We start from the raw sequence: 19,836 nt of genomic DNA on the forward strand, positions 1-19,836 counted from the left end.
TCTTGTGACCTTTTAATTATTTCATAATCACACGTGCCGGTTTGTCTTCTCTTTTTCTTTTAAAACCAAAACTAATCCCCCTTTTATTTTTAACACAAATTCTTTAACATTTTTCAAGATGTCGCCAAACGAAATCCTTCAATAAAACTCAACTACTTTTGAAGTTCACTAAAACTCTTCCAAATAAAATCCTTGAGTCAAATTCAAAACATCAGTCCCTTTTTCGTTTTCAAATCAAACTTAAACATAGTACTTTTCTTAAATAATTTAAAATCATAAAATAATTATTTTCTAAATAAATCGAACTCAAAATATATACTTTTTTTAAATAAATTAAATCTGACGTAAAACTATTTTATGAATAAATCGAAAATCAATTAATACAATTTCTCAAATCCAATATTTTTCTTCTAAATAAAATTTCAAATAAATTCTTAAGGTTTATAATAAAATTTTGGCGGCACTTTCCCTAAAATCTGGATTCTGCCACCCATCTCGGGTTCTATCCAAACCATTTTTTCACACTCTTTTCGAATCATTTTCTATAAATCAAACGGGGAACTTTTAACATTTTCAAATTATCCTACCGTCATCCAGAAATCACAATCATAGAATAACTCAGTTCCTGGCTGCACTTAAACCATCCAAACCTCAAACTTATCACAAATATCAATATAAATTCAACCGACAAGTAACCACGACATCAATTCACTTATCAAATACCAATTTAACCAGTAAAAATTTACCAAAATCCTACCTTCGTACGAAATCAAAATATGCGAAGTTTCAGAGGAGCCTTCTGACCGGGCTACTGAAGGAAAAAAACGTCCGGAATCCTCCGTGCCTCGTAGAACTCTAGTTGGCCAAACTCAAGGGGTAGGGAAGCTACGTCACCGTCAACTTCCACCGGACAAAAGTAACGCCAACACATAGAGGAGGAAGATACGAACACTTTTACCGGATTCGATTTTATATATATATATATATATATATATATATATATATATATATATATATGATATGAATGTATAACTTAAGAACTTTACTTAAAGCAATAATAATAATAATAATAATAATAATAATAATAATAATAATAATAATAATAATATATAAAATTAAATATATATGAGTTACTAACATAAATGACATTAGTAATTTAGAAATTGAAAGATATTTGATGAAGCATTAACAATTCTAAGCTCATCAAGAAATACCAATAATTAGTTTTATCGGTAAAAATCGGACTTGTCAAAATAAAACTAATCGCTTTAAAATATTATTTTAAGAAAAACTCACATTAGTGCAAAAATTAGAGTTGTTACATCATGCTGGATGTGAGGTTTAGTGGTCTAATGTGGTCACACAGATCAGTCAAAGAAGGTGATTTACACCAAATCAATTCGACGAATAAAGCTGACTTGCGAGTGCCAACGATATTCCACGCTTTTGCCAATCAGTCAGGGGGTTTCGAGACTATTGGATTCGAGATAAATGATATCTATAATGCAATAGAGAAGCAAAGGTGGGTTGGTGCGACAGATGCTGAGGCCGGGTTGATGTTTTTGTCGTGTTCAAGGAGTAATGATTGTGGATGTTCTGGAAGTACTCGTTGAATTGTGAGAAAAGGTTTCAAAATCTTTTTTTGGTGCGATGACACAAGTCGTTATGATTATAGAGTATTCGGAGATGTGCTGGGATTTAATGCAATGTACGGTCAGAACAAATACAAATGCCCGTTGGTAATATTCTCAATGGTGGACCATCATATGAGAATGGTGGTATTCGATTACGCGATTCTGAACAATGAAAGTGAAGATAGCTACGTGTGGTTGTTGATGCCATTTCTAGAGGCAATGAAAGGAAAACTGCCGAAGTCCGTCATGACGGACGGGAATCTTGCAATGAAGAGTGCGGTTGGAACAGTTTTTTCCGGTGCACATTATAGGTTGTGCAGTTGACATTTGTTAAGGAATGCCACTGCTAAGGTTGGACGGTTGGCCTTTCTTCGGAAATTTCGTTTATGCTTGATGGGCGATTTAGAGGTTGACGAATTTGAGATAATATGGAAGGTCATTAATGATAATGCTGCAAATGCTTGCTTCTAGGTGAGGAGAAGATGATCTAACCCACCAGTTCAACGTCACTGCTATCATTGCAACACAAACAATCCCAAGAAACCAAATTTTAGCTTTTCGCTATTGAAGAAGAAAAGAAGAAGAAGAACGATAATGGAAGTGTAGAAGGCGAATGAATTTCTATATTTGATCACAAACTGTTTTTGATTCATATGTGCACTTATACGCATGGTAAAAAATAGCCATATCAACACTCCATGAGGTGAGTTAGCATAAAAAATTATCCTAAAAATTACTAATGTCCAAAATTGAATATAAAGGATCTCTATAATAAATTAAAATCTCAAAAGCTAAATTGAAAAATTACGTGAATCTGATTGATCAATGCGAGAATTTTCTCCCTATTTTTATAATGGGACATTGGAATTTTTCTATGGGCTTTATAATTTGTTCTAAAAATCGGATCAGATTCATTGGTCGGACCAATTCAACTGCAAACCAGTAATAATAACAATTCGATTAGACATATGAAATCGTCAATTGAAAAATCGAGTAATTATCCAAATTAGTCTCCAAGGATTTTAAAAGTAGATATTTTAGTCTAAAAAAAAATTAATACACATATCATTTTTCGACAGAATAATTACCCAGATCAGTCTCTAAAAATTTTAAAAATAGACATTTTAATCCCAACAAAAATTAATGTACAAATCAATCTCCAACATTTCTCTCCGTTAGATATAACAGTCCTCCATAGAATAAAATAAAATAAAATAAAGGACAGTTGGAATCATATGAATTGAAAAAATCTCTATAATAAATTAAAATCTCAAAATCTAATGCGAGAATTTTCTCCCTACTCACGTAAGGGAACATTGGAATTTTACTTTGGGCTTCATAATTTGTTCTAAAAATCGGATTAGATTGATTGGTCGGACCAATTCAATCACAAACCGGCAATAATAACCATTCGATTAGACATATGAAACCGTCAATTGAAAAACCAGTAAAAAAGCGTGAACTGACCGAGAATCGGCCGGTTTGAAGGAAACGGCGTGGTTATGCTTAGTATTGCTTATTGAATGTGTGAACCTTTGAATGAAGTCTTGCCTCCCTCTCACTTCACTTCTCACTCACTCGAGCAGAATTCTGAAATCTGAATCACTCCCCTTCTCCAACCCTAGCCCCTCTTCGAGCCACTGCCGCCGCCCGTCCGTCGAGCCACTGCCGCCGTCCGTCGCCCGCATCCCTTCTCCCTTCGTCCTGTTCTTGAAGTGTCCAACCCCTGCTCTCTCCTTCCGCGAGCTCGGCCCATCCGTCGTCTTCATCTTCTCGCCGTCGTGTGGTCGGTGTCGTCCGTCGCATCAACGCACTCTGCCCAGAATCCCAACTTCGAAGGTTGGTTCACTGCTCACTTCTTCTGCGTTTTTTTATTTATGCCCTGTTCAATGATTATTTGATTACTGATTATTTGAATATTTTGTGTTTAACTTTTTATTGAATGATTATTTGAATGTTTTGTGATTTTATATTGAATGAACTCTGGTTCTGCTGTGTTGCTGTTTTGTGTGTTCTTTATTTTTTATTGAATGATTATTTTGCTGATAATTGATTATTGAAGGTCTTGTGATAATTGATTATTGAATGTCTTTTGATGATTGATTATGATTAGTGATGTGCTGCTGGTTTTGCTGTGTTGTGTTTTCCTATTTTGTAATTTAATTATGCTTAGATTGTGATTGTCTTGATGAATTCTTTTAAATATATATTTTGCTTTTGCTGTTGTTGTTGTGTTGATTCATAACAGTCTGATTAATTTTTCATGAATTCTTTATTTCATGGGAAAAGGAAGATTAAGTTAAGGTAATTAGACATATTGTTTGTGTCATAAATCATAATTTCTTAATACATTTCAGGCTGATGTAGAAAAAATTGTGTTTAGACTGTGATTGATAGAAGAAGAAAATATGAACAGAGCTTAAAAACTGAAAAAGAGAATTTTGTTTAACCAATCTTGAACTTCTTAGTAAGCTAACCAAAAATATCTACCTAATAACTAAGTAACTTTGTTTAACCAATCTTGAACTTCTTGACACTAGTTAACTGTCCAATCTCGCCGTTGTCTCGCCGCCTTCATGCTGCTCGCCGTCGTCCTGCTCTCCGTCGCGCTGGACCCCTGCTCAGAACAATACGTTTTTCTTTTTATTCTCTGTTCTGATTTCTGAAAGTGAAATCATGGATAAGATTACAGGGGTTTTGTTTTTATTGAAATTATTGATAAAAAATTGCTTTGCTATCCTGAAGTTTTTGAATTTCTGGCTCTGCTGTTTTTGAATTTTTGTTGATGATTTATTGATTTCAGGGTTTTTGTTGATTATTTTTATTGTTTTTGAATTTTTGTTGATGATTTATTTGATTTTTGGTTTTGTTGTGCTGCTGGTGTTTTTGATTGTGTTATGAGAGCTGCTGTTTTTGAATTTATACAAATATTTTCCCCTTGTGGAAGCTTATGGCAGGAATTGTGTATATTGTAATTCTTCCTCAATGTATTCCAGAGGCCTTTGCTTCAAATTTTAGGGCCAATGTTTCTGACTTGGTTAGTTTATTGGTTTTTTAGTTTATTTGTTCTCTATCCCTTGGAATTGTTACTTATATCTATGAAGAAAAAAGGTGAATGCATGACCTGTTTCAAAGTCATGCTGATTATCAGTGATTATATTTGCATTTTTTTGTTTGATATTAATTAATTTTATAAGATTTAATTTCCCTGTGCTATCTTTCTAAAGATGGTTTACACGACTCAATTTATGAATTTTCATCATCATTTGAAAACACATTTGATTGGATGCTTGGAAAATATTTAGTACTATCAATGTATTAACTATTAAATAAACATGTTCTGTAATTTTATATTATAGCAATAAACATGTTCTATAATTTTTATTGTGTTGATGATTTATTGATTGTTTTTGATTGTGTTGATGAGAGTTGTTCTATAATTTATTTATTATTTTATTCTAAAATAGTTTTTTCGGTTGAACTATGGTTGGACTAGTGATCTAGTAAACCAGTGACTAGAGCGGTTCGATGACCGGTCCGGTTCTTAGAACCTTGTGTAATTCTCTCACGGTTCTAAACTCCCAGTTCTGTCACACAAACACACTCTCTTCGTGCCATGGTGGAGCTCCCCAAATCCCTATCACCCCGCCGCCTTCTTCAGCTCCTCAAGTTCGAGAAGGACCCACGCGCCGCCGTAACCCTCTTCCACTCCGCTATCCTCCGCCCCGGCTATACCCACTCCCCTGCCGTCTTCCACCATGTCCTCCGCCGCATCGCCGCCGCTGACCCCTCCCTCCTCCTCCTCCCCCACCTCCCCCGTGTCATCGACGCCATTCGCTCCCACAACTGCAAGTGCACCGAAGACGTTCCTCTTACTGCCATCAAGGCCTACGCCAAGAACTCAAAGCCCGATGAGGCCCTCCACCTCTTCCAGAACATGGAGACTCTCTTTGGGTGCACCCCTGGAGTAAGGTCTTTCAATACTCTCCTCAATGCATTCGTTCTGTCCAATCAATGGGATCGCGCCAACAGGTTCTTTGCTTATTATGAGACTGTTGGCGTTGAGCCGAACTTGGAGACTTACAATGTTTTGATGAAGGTTTTGTGTAAGAAGAAGCAGTTTGATAAGGCCAAAAGGTTGTTGGGTTGGTTGTGGGAGAAGGGTCTGAGGCCTGATAAGTTCACTTATGGGACTTTGATCAATGGGATGGTGAAATGCGGGGACTTGTGTAATGCATTGGAGGTGTTCGATGAAATGCCGCAACGAGGCGTGGCAGCTGATGTGATGTGTTATAACATGGTCATTGATGGGTTCTTTAAGAAGGGGGATTCATTGAGGGCAAAGATGACCTGGGAGAGGCTACTGAGTGGGGATTCGGATGTGTATCCAAATGTTACAAGCTACAATATTATGATCAGTGGGTTGTGTAAGTGCGGGAGGTTCGATGAGTGTTTGGAGATATGGGAGAGGATGAAGAAGAATGAGAGGAAGCATGATTTGTTTACCTATAGTTCCTTGATTCATGGGTTGAGTGAGGGAGGGAACTTGGATGGTGCCAAGAGGGTTTACAAGGATATGGTTGGGAGAGGGATTCGGCCAGATGTCGTTACATGTAATGCCATGCTTAATGGACTGTGCAAAGCTGGGAATATTGAAGAAAGTTTCCAGTTGTGGGAGGAGATGAAGAAGTATGGTTGTCGCAATGTAGTAAGTTATAACATATTTCTCAATGGTTTACTTGAAAACAGGAAGGTGGAAGAAGCATTATCGCAATGGGATGCTTTGCTTGAAACAGCTTGGGGCACGGATTCTAAAAGTTACGGAATAGTAGTTCATGGTTTGTGTAAGAATGGGTACCTGAATAAGGCTTTAAGGTTGTTAGAAGAGGCTGTGCAAAAGGGAGGTGATGTTGACGCCTTTGCCTTCTCCTCAATGATAAATGCGTTGTGCAAAGAAGGAAGACTTGATGAAGCAGCTGAAGTTGTTAGTGTTATGGATAAAAATGGCTGTAAATTGAATCCTCATGTCTGCAACGCAATAATTGATGGGTTTATCAAACATTCCGAACTTGACAATGCTATTCAATTCTTTCGCGAAATGAGCATCAAAGGTTGCTCACCAACTGTTGTGTCCTACAATATTCTTTTAAATGGATTATGTAAAGCAGAAAGATTTATTGAGACATATGATTACATTAAGGAAATGTTGGAGAAAGGGTGGAAACCAGATATTATCACGTACAGCACCTTGATAGATGGTCTTTGTCAGAGCAAGATGATCGACACAGTCCTTAGGTTGTGGAATCTGTTTCTTGACTCGGGATTTAAGCCAGATATCAGAATGTACAACATTGTTATCCATAGACTTTGTTCTTCTGAAAAAATGGAGCATGCTATGCAGCTCTATTCAATGATGAGACAGAAGAATTGCATTAATCTTGTGACCTACAATACCATCATGGAAGGTTTTTACAAAGTTGGGGACTGTGAAAAAGCATCAAACATTTGGGCTAACATCTTTGAAGATGGCCTTCAGCCAGACATCATTTCATATAACATCACTCTTAAGGGTCACTGCTCTTGGGGTAGATTGACGGAGGCAATTAGGTTGTTGGATCATGCTTTGGAGTGCGGTATTTTCCCAACTGCCATTACTTGGGATATACTAGTTAGAGCAGTGATTTTTTATGAGGCTTTAACTTAATTTTGGATATCAAATACAACAAAAGTAATCAAGCTTTCTTCCATTCCGAGTGGTTGGCTATGCCTACATGAACAGACATTGATGGAGTTTTACACTGACTGATTAAGCATCCATTCTCTTCCATTCTGATTTGAGACTGACTATGTAAGATTTGCATTACAGTACAGTACAGTCAAACTTTAAATTATTTTGTCAGCTCACACTTTTTCTTTCACTTGTTGAGTACGTCAGCTACAGGTAATTTTTCTTCTTTTCTTTTTTTTTTTTTTAAAAAAATACAAGCATAATTTTGGTTTCCTACTGGCAAAAATTTACATGTATGTCTGGTGTTTTGGGTCCAGGCAGTTATAGCTTAGATGCGATTCAGCTTGTAAACAAGTGGGACCTATGGTGGAGTTGTCTGAACTATGAACTCTGAACTGAAAGTATCAAGTGTTTGGTTTGTGGGATATCTGAGTTCCTCGGGTTTTACATGAATTGGTTTATTTCTTTATGGTGGCATCAAGAGGTTCAGGCAAAGACTACTATACTTCATTACTGGTACCAGCTTATTATGATGTGAATTAGGAAATACCCTGTATGGCTTTTCATTTCTTGATTAATGATTCTAAATGTACAGTTCCAAAAGCTATGATGATAATATATATATTATGTAAAGAACTTCATGAGCATCACATGGTAACTCTGTTACTCTGGGTTTGGTGATTATAGTTGTATCACCGAAATCAGCTACTGTTGATGCCAAATCAAAGCCGTGTGATGTTATCAGTCCCAAGTTGTAAGCCCTCACTTGGGTTTATTACATCACACACAATGCATCAATGGTATTACCCTTGCAGTGAATCACAGTAAAATTGAACTTCAGTTATTTTCCTCATTGTTAGTCTTTCTCGTTCTCCCAGTTTCCGATGACATGTTTTGTTCATAGATGAACTGAGAAGTTAAAGCCACAAGAATAGCGAAAAGAACTGCAACCTTTCTCCAATCAGTGGAGGATGAAACAGCAATAGCCTTGACTATTCCGATGCCCAACAAGCCAATGAAGAAAAGGTAAACATACCGCCTGGCTTTTCCACCAGCTTTTTCTCTAGTTAAATCTTTGATCTTTTGTGCTTCCACCTTGGCTTGTGCAATATCAACAGGGGCCTTCTTTCTGAGGTTCTTGAAGAACAAGCCTTCATTTCTGTCGTCCTCCATTTGAACTTCAAATTCCTTGAGCTCGTTTTCACGGTTTGAAATCTCTTGTCTGTTAAGTTCTGTAGATTCTTCGAATTCTAGCATTTTGCGCTCTATGTTTGCTGTTATCTGCTAACCACAAAAGAATAGTGTAAGCGGATAGTTACTGAAGTTCTTTTCTTATGGATTTTCTTTCACGTTACGCATGATTTATGTGGTTTAACTAAATATCATACTCTGGCATCAGCTTCATCTAATCCTTTGAGGGCCTCTTCTCCAATTTTCTCAAACTCAACTATGGCTTCTTTGCTAAATTGGGTCAAATATGCGGACCGCTCGTCTACATAATCCATTAGGCGGATCTTTTGAGCTTCAAGCATGGCAATTTGTGCTAGCAACTCTTGTTGGCGAGTATCACCAGGTTGGGAATCAGACTCGTTAGACTTGCAGCGGCCGAAGATGGAACTTCTTTTGTTTTGGTGGAGCCCTGTGCAGTGGATATCATACTTGCTATTGGTAGGACTGAAAGAAGGATGAATGGCTTTGAGGGCAATCATCCTCTCGTTACCGTGAAGGTATCTATTCATAACTCATAAGGTTGAAATAGAGAAAATTAAATGGAAGGGGGAGAAATGGGGTGCAACGTCTTTTGAACCTTTTGTTCTCTGTACATTATCCATTGTAATAATGATGGTGATGTTTTTGTCCAATATAAAAAGGAATATGATGCTCTAAATGCCTTTTAGTTTGGTATGATCTTGGGAAATTCTATTTTGGTCGACGAAATTTCATTTTAGTTGTGCATGGGGATTCTAATTTCTAACCTATTCAGTTTTGGACATCATAGTAATTTTTGGGACGTCATTTTGGTTTGGGTCCATTGTTGCAGCATTATCATATATAATGATGGTAACTTTTGTTTTTTTTGTTTTTTAAGTATTGATTACTTCATATAGATAATATAATTTATATATACCGATTCATAGACCTGAACCTTAAATTATAAACACTAAATCATAAATAATTGGTAATAATCGCTAAGATATACATAGTTAATAAAAATTGTATTTAGTAATGGAAAAAATAATGTAATTTATATATACCGATTAATAAGCCCTAAACACTAAATACTAAATTATAAATAATTGGTAATAATCGCTAAGATATACATACATTAATAAAAATTGCATGTAGTAATAAAGAAATAATATAATTTATATACGCCGATTAATAAACTATAAAACCCTAAACCCTATGATAAGGCAGAGTATAAGATTTAAATGAATCTTAATTGAGATAGAATTGAAAAATAAAAAAAATGAATAAATGGTAATCGGTAAAAAAAATTATATTATTAAATATTATTTTTAGTATTTTTAATATTATTATTATTATTAGTACTATAATAAAACTAAGAAAAAAATTAATATGTTTGGATGGTACTTTTAAAAAAGATTTTTTTTAATGTTTTTTTAAAAAAATGTACAAAAATAAAAGTAATTTTATTTTTGATATTTTATTTAAAAGGATCTTTTTATTTATCAATTATATTTGAGTAAAATAAGATAAAAGTATTTTTTGTTCATTTATTATGTGAAAAATATTTAAAAAAAATGTAAATTGTAATTTTTTAAAAAAAATTAAAAAATTTTAGTGCTTTAATTTTGAATAAAGGACAAATAGGTTCCTAACCTTTTTTTTCGCGGATATTTTCGTCCTCAAGAAACGGAAAATATATTCATGTCCCTGATCCCTGTAAAACGTGGACATTTTAGTCCTTCCATTGAATTCAGGCCGTTGGATCTGACGGAAAACTCTGACCTGGCAAAGGTGGCGCTGACCTATCCGTTACGAAGTCCACGTGGCAGTAAGCTTTTGGAAACTGGACATATAAGTCCCCAGATACAAAAACGACGCCGTTTCATTACCTCCCCCAATCTTTTAAATTTTTCTGCCTTAATCCCTCGTTTGCACAGAAACGGCGAAGTGAATGTTGTGGGGAGTGAACGAAGAAAGGAAATTCTTCGTGCCATGGCATCTGAAGGAGTATCATCAAGCTGGAGAAGAAGTGGAGGTGTGGGAAGAGAAGCCCAGTTCGGTGCGAAGAAAGGGTCGCATTCTGATTCTGGGGTGGCTCCGATTATCGGAAAGTTAAGATCTTTGGTGTTGAATCGTGGTGGGATTGTTGCTCCTCGATTATGCATAGATCTAGAGCTACAATGACTTGGAACGTGTTCAAGTTCTGCACCACCCTCAGAGGCTTAGGTTCGATCATGATACTTTTGGTTTTTGGGGTTGTTGGTGTTACTTATTATGCTGTTGTTTTGACCAATTACAGTCCTGTGTTGTCTGCTGGAGGCCTTGATTGTCTTCTTGCCATCGCAGTGTTGATCTTGTTTCATGGTTTGGTAAACTTCAATTCCTAAATTCCACATCTTTTGTTCTTTTTTGCCTTTAAAATTGTGTTTGTTTGAATTTGAGCTAAAGCTCATTGAAAATGTGAGCTTTTTTTAGTTTAGGATGAGATGTTTGCTAATTTAATTTTGGAACTCAGCTTGTTATGATTCGCAATTAGCAAATAGTTGTCACTTAGGAATCGATATGTTGATATGTTGGTACAGTGAATGGCTTAAACTGTGTTGTTTGGTAGATGAAACTAAAAAGTTGAGTTTTTGGGAAGAGGATGGAATAAAAAGTGCTTGTTACTTTATTAAATGGAATCCATTTGTATAATATCTTCAGCTTACTGTTGATTTGGAAACCCTGCATCAGGTTGACAAAAATGTGTTTAGCTTGTGTTTTAATTTATTTAGTTAGTTAGATGGATCAATGAAGTATCTTAACTTAAAAATAATGTAGTGGTTGAAAATTGTTTGATGATATGCAATTAATTATACTATTGTAGAGTTATTTTTCTGTCGTATTTACGAATTCGGAAAGTGTGCCTCTAAACTGGAGGCCTGCAATTGATGAAGAAAGAGGAGAGGATGATCCGTTGGTTGCCTCCGAGTTTGGTAATCTGCAATCTGATCCTTCTGGTCAACGTGTCTGTTACTGCCGGAAGTGCAACCAGCTCAAGCCGCCTCGATGCCATCATTGTTCAGTTTGTGAGTTTTTGGACAAAATCTTCCATATTTGTACTGCCACATCAACGCCGAGCCAGGATGACGTCTTTTTCATTTTCTGTTTTTTTTTTTTATATCTTAACACTTTCATAAGTTGTACTAATGTAGAACATAGAAACACACACGATACTTTGACCTCCTTTATTACTTTGAAATTTCCTTTTCTATTGGATAACACTGAAATCTGAAACCGATAAAAGTTTTGCCTATTAAAGTTGGATTGTTGCTCTTATTTTGGACTGTCATAGGGAATATTCATGCACAATAATGTTAGACTGATGTGGATTGAAGGAATATCATCAAACTGGGCTTCTCTTCCCTCACCTCCACTTCTTCTCCAGCTTGATGATACTTCTTTAGATGCCATGGCACGAAGAATTTCCTTTTTCCGTTTACTCCCCACAATATTCACTTGGCTGTTTCTGTGCAGACGAGAGATTAGGGCAAAAAAATTTAAAAGATTGGGAGAGGTAACGAAACAACGTCATTTTTGAAAGAATTTCCTTTCTTCATTCACTGCCACGTGGATTTTGTAATGGATGGGTCAGCGCCACCTTTGTCAGGTCAGAATTTTCTGTCGGGTCCAACGGCCTGAATTCAACAGAAGGATTAAAATACCACGTTTTACAGGGGTCAGGACATGAATGTATTTTTCGTTTTTTGAGGACAAAAATGTCCATGAAAAAAAGGTCAGGAACCTATTTGTCCTTTACTCTTTGATTTTTAAAAAAGATGTTTTCTTTTTTAAAAGTAAGAGTGAAACTTGAACCAAAATCTCTAGGCGAGAATAAAAAAATTATACCATTTAAATTATAATTCGTTGCAAAGAATATTAACTAATCCTACTAATTAATATATGTATATGCATTAAATGAATGATTTTTTTCCCTGGTGAAGAAATGAAAGGGAGGTGGAAGGGAATAAGTAGAAGTGGAAGCTGGGAATGACACGTGAAAGAGCGGACCCGATTGTATAATATTCTTTTTGTTGGTCATAATATTTTTCAATTCGATAGGTTAAGGACTAATTTGTACGAAATAGAGCTTTATTTAAAAAAATTTTGCTGACCAATGAATTACTGCATGCACAAGACAGAATTCGAATTCTCGATATTTACCTAAACAGACGAGTGAGCTAATCCAATCCAAATTAGTTCTAATTTTATAATTAGTATAGATAGATAGATTACCTACCCTTAATTCCTTTTTAAATAGTCACACATGCATAACACTAGACCAAAAGAAAAGTGAAATATGGTCCCTTTATTCTCTCTCATTTGAGTCATATATAAAGGGTTAAGTTGTTGAATGGTCCATCGTTATCTAGGATTGGTATTGAACGGTGAGGATTGTGTAGTAGCGGTTGTTACACGTACTCTCTCACACCTTAAATAGCATCTCTAACCCTAAGTACTAACCTCATATACAATAAATATAAATAAATAACATAAATATTAGCGAATTATTAAAATTTATTATTTTTAATTATTAAATTTATTTTTTTAATATAATTCTTTTAATTTAATAATTTAACAATATATTTTAATTATATATTTTTAAACCCCAATAATTAATTAATAATTAAAAATAATAAATTCTAATATTTTTCTAACATTTTTTAATAAATAATATTTTTTTTTAATTTCCCAATTTCATTTGTAAGTTACATTGTCCTAGTCATAATCAGTTAATCCTTGTCTTGTTTTGGAGGCAAGATTAACAGGCACCGAGTGGCCAACCCCAAATGTTTTTTTTTTAAATAAAAATAAAAAATTATAATAAAAATTGTGCTTAATTTTTCGTGTGTGAATTATTATTGTCTCTAATTTTATATCTGTCTCGGAAGTCATTTTCTTACATTTATAGTTTGGATGGATTAAATCTGAACAGTATCTTGTTTTTCTGCTGAGAAATTGTGGGAAATAAAACCTGTCATTTCTTTTTCTCTACCTAAACAGAAAAAATATATATATATATAAAATCTTCTCTTTCTTTATCGTTGGGGTTTCTTGGTGCTGAATTTTAACTTTAATTCACAGAACCCCAGAAGCAAAGTTTCAATCCTTTCACTCTTCCCTATCGTTCCCCTCTGCTTATTGTTCATGGAGCCTTCTATTTGCCGCTGAATTGAATTTTTTCAAGTAAAGGAAGAGAGGAAGAGGAGTAGAGAGAGATAAACACTGGAACAAAGGAAAAATGGCGAACTGTATAAATGGGGTTGCTTTTTCTCCGTTGTTCAAATTGAGTTTGGTGTTTTCTTCTTCACCACAGAAAAGACACCCTTTGTTGTTTCCTTCATCACCTCACTTTGGCTATGCCCTTAAACTGTTTGATGAAATTTCACTGAGAAGCTGCAAGCCCCGAAGTTTTGCAACCCTTGTTGCTGCAAAACCCTCCTCGGTAAGAGGGTTTAGGCCAATCAAATCTGTGGAGCTTGACCAGTTTGTGACCAGTGACGATGAGGAAGATGAGATGAGTGAAGGGTTCTTTGAGGCAATTGAAGAGCTTGAGAGGATGACAAGGGAACCCTCTGATGTTCTTGAAGAGATGAATGACAGGTTATCATAATCTATGATATACAATACTTCATTTTTGTTCATGTATGCGTATTATATGTGTATCTGCATCAAATTTTACTTATTGTGTTGTATTCAATACCTGTATTCCTATTTGTGCAACATAGGTTATCAGCAAGAGAATTGCAGCTTGTGTTGGTTTACTTCTCACAGGATGGGAGGGACTCTTGGTGTGCCTTGGAAGTGTTTGATTGGCTGAGGAAGGAGAATAAGGTGGACAAAGAAACCATGGAGCTCATGGTTGCCATCATGTGCGGTTGGGTGAAGAAGCTGATACAGGAGCAACATGGTGCTAGTGATGTGGTTGACCTACTTGTGGACATGGATTGTGTTGGGTTGAGGCCTGGTTTCAGCATGATTGAGAAGGTAATTTCATTGTATTGGGAGATGGGGGAGAAGGAAGGCGCGGTAGCTTTCGTCGAGGAGGTCTTGAGGCGTGGCATCCCTTATGCCGAGGCTGACGATCTTGAAGGACACAAAGGAGGTCCAACTGGTTATCTTGCTTGGAAGATGATGGTAAGCATTTCTTGACATTGTTCACTATGATTCATGTCTAGTTTTACATCTTTGGAGAGTTCTTTTGTTTGAATCTAGTATTGCAAAAAATCTTAACCGATAAGTAAGCATCAGCAATTGATGTCTGGTTTTACTATGATTCATGTTTGGTTCCTGTGCTTTAGATAGTTAAGGTGTCTCCTTAGTTGGAATTCAACAATTTCCCGTTTTACATTGCAAGGATTTTATTGGTTTTCTTATGTTGCTTTACTTTGAGTCAAATGGATTTCACTTTTGCTTGTTCTATCTTTTACTCTTGAGTTGTGTTGTTATTGTTTCAAGTAGGAAGAATGCATTACCTTTCGCTACCTCCTCATCTCTGATCCGAACATCGAATTGGAGCTTTATTATCCAAATTGTTTGTTTGGAAATTGCAATAGCTTGATTTTGGTTGTTCACTTGTTTTTTCCATTATATTTAGTCAATTTGTATTTTTACCTTAATGTTAAATTCCTGGTAAGTTCCTTCTTCATAATTATGAGAATAGGGTCTGAATTTTTTATCTATGCTGTTTTCCTGTGACACTTCATGCCCCTATTTTAGTAAATACGATCAGGGAAGGTTAGGGGGATTTCTTTTATGAGGAACAACATTTTAGACTTCAGCAACCAAAATGTATATCAGCATTGTTTAATGTTTTTCACTCTTTCCAGATACTTTTGGCATTTTCATATCATGACTATCTCTCAAAGTGTATATTAGAAGAATGAGTTACAAATCTATGTTTTTTTCTAGGTCGAAGGTGACTATAAAGGTGCCATTAGATTAGTGATTCATTTTAGGGAATCTGGCCTGAAGCCAGAAGTGTACAGTTACCTTGTTGCAATGACTGCTGTGGTTAAGGAACTGAATGAATTTGCCAAAGCTTTACGAAAGCTGAAAAGTTATGTCCGTGCTGGTTTGGCATCCGAGTTGGACCTAGAAGATGTTGAACTTGCAGAGAAGTATCAATCAGATCTTCTAGCTGATGGGGTGCGCCTGTCCAATTGGGTGATTCAAGATGGCAGCTCATCACTCCAGGGAGTGATCCATGAGAGACTCCTTGCCATGTATATTTGTGCAGGCCGTGGAATCGAAGCAGAGAGGCAACTATGGGAGATGAAGCTCGTAGGCAAGGAGGCCGACGGAGATCTCTACGACATTGTTCTCGCCATTTGTGCCTCGCAGAAGGAGGCAACAGCAACAGGGAGGCTTCTGACCCGGTTGGAGGTCGCAAGTTCTCCTCAGAAGAAGAAAACACTGTCGTGGTTGTTAAGAGGCTACATTAAAGGCGGCCATTTCAATGAGGCGGCCGAGACAGTCATGAAAATGCTTGAATTGGGAGTATTTCCGGAATATTTAGACAGGGTAGCTGTGCTTCAAGGTCTAAGGAAAAGGATACACCAAAATGGGAATCTAGATACCTACCTAAGCCTGTGTAAGTCCCTCTCTGATGCAAATCTTATAGGACCATGCCTTTTATATTTGTATATAAGAAAATATAAGCTTTGGGTTGTGAAAATGCTCTAAAGAGAGAATGAGCTCATTCAGTTATAAATCTCCAACCCCTTTTGTTTTGGAGGCAGAATAGTTTGTGTATACAACAAACCATTGTATAATTTTGTAGAGTCCTATAATGCCAAATGGACCAATATAGCAGCATAGCAATTTGTAATGAGTATGTATGTATTTATGTTTGTGCATGTTAAGTATTTTCTTTCAATTCCTTGTGAATTAATAGATGATTCAATGATAATTCGTATTATTAATGTTTTTGGTACATGATGTTAAGAGAAAAGAATTTTCAATAGGGTGGTAAAATTATACTGAACTTCTGCGTCCTAAGGTTCATTGTAATCATATCATATTCACTTCCTTTTGTTTATTTTTGAAATATGAAATAAGATTATTTTCATTACTTAAATTGCAACAGTAATGTCATTACCAAGCATGTGTTTTGCACACTAGTTTGTTGTATTTTATTATATGAAACTTTATGGGTAGTTACTGGTTAGTGTAATTGTACTGAACCTGTGGAGAGTTTAAATTTATCCTATTTAATTGTTCATTTTCTGCAATGATATATATATTTTTTTTGGACATACAATGATATACCTTGTTTCTTAGACTTTTGGGGTTGCTATGGTGTACTGGTGTCCATAGTTCCATGTGTTATATGGTTTTTGGTCTTGCATGTGTATGTATGGTTTTTGAGTTTTCAATTGTGGTCCAAGCCCCAATGGGCTTTGTTGAATTTGTATAGTGGAACAAGCCAGGGTGATGCATGATTTTTAATTCTCTTTTTATTTTTGGTAAAGAGAGAATTAAAAAAATTTAAGATTTGGAATTAAAATCTAGGGTTTAGAAATTTTTTTTTGGTAAAAAAATTCAAAAAAAAATTGGAATTCTCTCTTACCAAAAAATAAAACTTTGAATTCTCTTATCACACACACACAAAAAAGAAGGTTATGAATTATGGATTAATTTTGATTATAACCTATTTTCATGTTTGTATCCAAATATGATTAATATTTGAAAAAAAATATTTTTTTAAAAGGCCTTTTTTTTTTTCATGTTTCCCAAACATATTAGCAATTCCTTGGAGCCATTGATCGGCTTAAGTGAGAAAACAAAATGTAATTAATCTATATCCTTATTCATAAAATCATAATCTAAGTATAACTAGTAAGTAGAAACAATGAAACACAATACACATAACCTCAAAAATCGTTACTCAATAGTTAAATGGGGGATAACAAAATAATCAGAAATTTTAAAATGGACAAGGAAAAAAAATAGAAGCCAAGGTACGTTTGATTTGTGTTTTTTTTTTTATTCTCAGTGTTTTCTTTATTTAAAATTATATGCAAAAAAATAAAAAATAAAAAAATAAGAAGTGAAAATAGAAAATAAAATTTTATTATGTTTACTATTTTCTTTCCTTCACAAAATCCAAAACACACCCCAGGATGTCACCAGAGAATCACTGGGTGAACCCACTACGGGCTTGGTGTACCCCTTTAACAAAGATGAAACAAAATGGTTCTCTTTTTTTCATCTAAATTTTTGTTAGATTTTGGATTTAAAATTTATAATGGTTTAAAAAATAAAGAAATTAAGTTATATGCACAAAATTTTAAACTCAAAATTCATGATCATTGATTAGAAAATAAAAATTGAATAAGTATTGAGAACTAACTTTTAATTAGTGAATATTGGCTAATTTTTAATGTAAACTTTTTTTAGCCTCATTTTTTAAAGGGTTTAGGATTTAGAATTAAAATCTAGGATTTAGAATTTATAATTTGGAATTTAAGTTTTGAAAATTAAAACTTAGAATAAAAATTTTAAAAATTTAATTCGTATTGGGAAAAAAAATTAATTCGGTAACTAAATTTATAAAAATTGCGGAAGAATTTTAGAGGTGAGCACGGGTTGAGTTAGTTCAGATTTATGGTAAAATTAAAATCGAACCAATTAAATTGTAATTGGGTTTGGTTTGGATTTACATTTTTTTTTGTGTATGTACCCAAACCAAACCAAACTAATTAAGAACGGGTTGACTCGGTTCAAATAATTGGATACCCGATGAAATAGAAATTCATAAAAATAAAAAATAAAAAAAACAAAATTTTTATCTTAAAAATTTTATAAATATAATAAACATGTAAAATCAATAAAAATAATCCAAACATGTTAAATACAAAATATATTAAAAATTAAACATATTAAAATCTAAACATATTAAACACTAAAGACGTTAAAATCCAAATATATCAAACATCAAATATATTAAATTTTTATATTTTAAAAGGCATATATATTTTAATTTTTTAATTTTTTATTTAATTAATACATGGTCATATTCATGGGTTAGTTCGAATTTCGCACCCCTTATTCAAATCAATTACCAGAAAAAACCATCGATTTGATTTTAGTCCGATCAATTATCCATTAGTTCTGATTCAATTCAAATTTAAATGAATTGTCAAATATCCGCTACCCACGCCCACCCCTAAAAAAATTTGACTTGATTGAAAAAACTAGCAAAGCAAAAAGATTTGGACTGATTTGTGTCTCACTACTATACATACCCAATTATATTAAGAAGCAAGGAAGGGAAATCAAATCAAATAAAGTCAAATTAATAACTTAACATGTTTGATAAATTAAACATTTGTCACCCGGATTCTTCATGATATCCCCCACAAGTGTATCATCACGTGATGATGTACTATGTCTTATATACTTCATCTTCTTTGTATTCAAACATTTACTATTGTGGCATTTAAGTATTGTTATGTTGCATTGTTTTAAGAGACAAAGAAAACGATGGTTGCATATTCATTAATATTAATTTAAAAATATTTGATAATAAAAAAATATTAATAAAAAATTATTAAAATTTATTATTATATATTTTACAATTAATAAATACTAAAAAAATAAATTTAGACTGTTTGAGCCAATTATTTTATATTTTCCTAGTATTATTGGTGCTAATTAGTTATTGCGAGTTGAAATTCATTTTGTCTCTTAAAATTTTCGACCGGCCTCAATTTCGACCTTCAAATTTATAGTTACTCAATTAACATCTCCAAATATTGGATTGTATCCCACATTTGCTCCCGTAGCTATTTCTGTGAACGAAAATCTGATGTAGCACGTTAAATTGACAGAATATGTATCCACATGGCACCTAGCTTGTTAGAATGGATGTGTGATGAGTGAATGACGTGGCAGAAGTTGAATGAACTCAATTTGCAACCTTCTTTTCTCAATATGTTCAAGACTTTGCTGGAAAAATTGAGTTCATTCAACTTCTGACACATCATTCACTCATCACACATCCATTTTAACAAGTTGGGTGCCACGTGGATACATATTCTATTAACTTAACGTGTCACATCAAATTTTTGTTAACGAAAATATCTACGAGAGCAAACATGAGACACAATTCAATATTTGAGAATATTAATTAGGTAACTATAAATTTAGGGATCGAAATTGAGACTCGTCCAAAATTTCATGCCAAAATGATTTCAACTTTAGTTATTGCTCTTAAAATTTGGCATTCCCTTCTACTGA

General features: G+C 34.4%; 3 protein-coding genes and 1 long non-coding RNA gene across 8 annotated transcripts; 3 read left to right on the forward strand and 1 right to left on the reverse strand.

Annotated features, from left to right (window-relative positions):
- Nucleotides 1-3,065: 3,065 nt before the first annotated feature.
- On the forward strand, nucleotides 3,066-9,267 carry LOC112792567 (uncharacterized). Of its 5 annotated transcripts, none has more exons than XM_025835854.3 (6): nucleotides 3,114-3,473; nucleotides 5,131-7,575; nucleotides 7,680-7,878; nucleotides 8,267-8,388; nucleotides 8,481-8,665; nucleotides 8,762-9,267. In XM_025835854.3, the coding sequence occupies exon 2, from the start codon at nucleotides 5,251-5,253 to the stop codon at nucleotides 7,336-7,338; it is 2,088 nt and encodes a 695-aa protein (XP_025691639.1). In that variant the 5' UTR covers nucleotides 3,114-3,473; nucleotides 5,131-5,250; the 3' UTR covers nucleotides 7,339-7,575; nucleotides 7,680-7,878; nucleotides 8,267-8,388; nucleotides 8,481-8,665; nucleotides 8,762-9,267. The 5 variants fall into 5 exon arrangements, with proteins under 5 accessions (XP_072092423.1, XP_025691639.1, XP_025691667.1 ...); XM_025835882.3 differs by having other exon boundaries at nucleotides 8,481-8,568; XM_025835863.3 differs by having other exon boundaries at nucleotides 3,176-3,473; nucleotides 5,131-7,482.
- LOC112792603 (uncharacterized) lies at nucleotides 7,898-9,161 on the reverse strand. The gene is made up of 2 exons (XM_025835913.3): nucleotides 8,751-9,161; nucleotides 7,898-8,643 (listed from the first exon to the last, which is right to left on the reverse strand). The coding sequence occupies exons 1-2, from the start codon at nucleotides 9,099-9,101 to the stop codon at nucleotides 8,200-8,202; spliced, it is 795 nt and encodes a 264-aa protein (XP_025691698.1). The 5' UTR covers nucleotides 9,102-9,161; the 3' UTR covers nucleotides 7,898-8,199.
- A 1,162-nt stretch (nucleotides 9,268-10,429) lies between the features above and the next one.
- LOC112792609 (uncharacterized) lies at nucleotides 10,430-11,869 on the forward strand. The gene is made up of 2 exons (XR_011881557.1): nucleotides 10,430-10,922; nucleotides 11,420-11,869. It is a non-coding gene; the product is annotated as an uncharacterized lncRNA (long non-coding RNA).
- Nucleotides 11,870-13,323: 1,454 nt separating this feature from the next.
- On the forward strand, nucleotides 13,324-16,517 carry LOC112792618 (pentatricopeptide repeat-containing protein At2g30100, chloroplastic). The gene is made up of 3 exons (XM_025835935.3): nucleotides 13,324-14,196; nucleotides 14,322-14,730; nucleotides 15,505-16,517. The coding sequence occupies exons 1-3, from the start codon at nucleotides 13,835-13,837 to the stop codon at nucleotides 16,276-16,278; spliced, it is 1,545 nt and encodes a 514-aa protein (XP_025691720.1). The 5' UTR covers nucleotides 13,324-13,834; the 3' UTR covers nucleotides 16,279-16,517.
- The last annotated feature ends 3,319 nt before the right edge of the window (nucleotides 16,518-19,836 follow it).

The sequence above is a fragment of the Arachis hypogaea genome, chromosome 1, assembly GCF_003086295.3.
Source record: "Arachis hypogaea cultivar Tifrunner chromosome 1, arahy.Tifrunner.gnm2.J5K5, whole genome shotgun sequence".
Taxonomy (NCBI): Eukaryota; Viridiplantae; Streptophyta; class Magnoliopsida; order Fabales; family Fabaceae; genus Arachis; species Arachis hypogaea.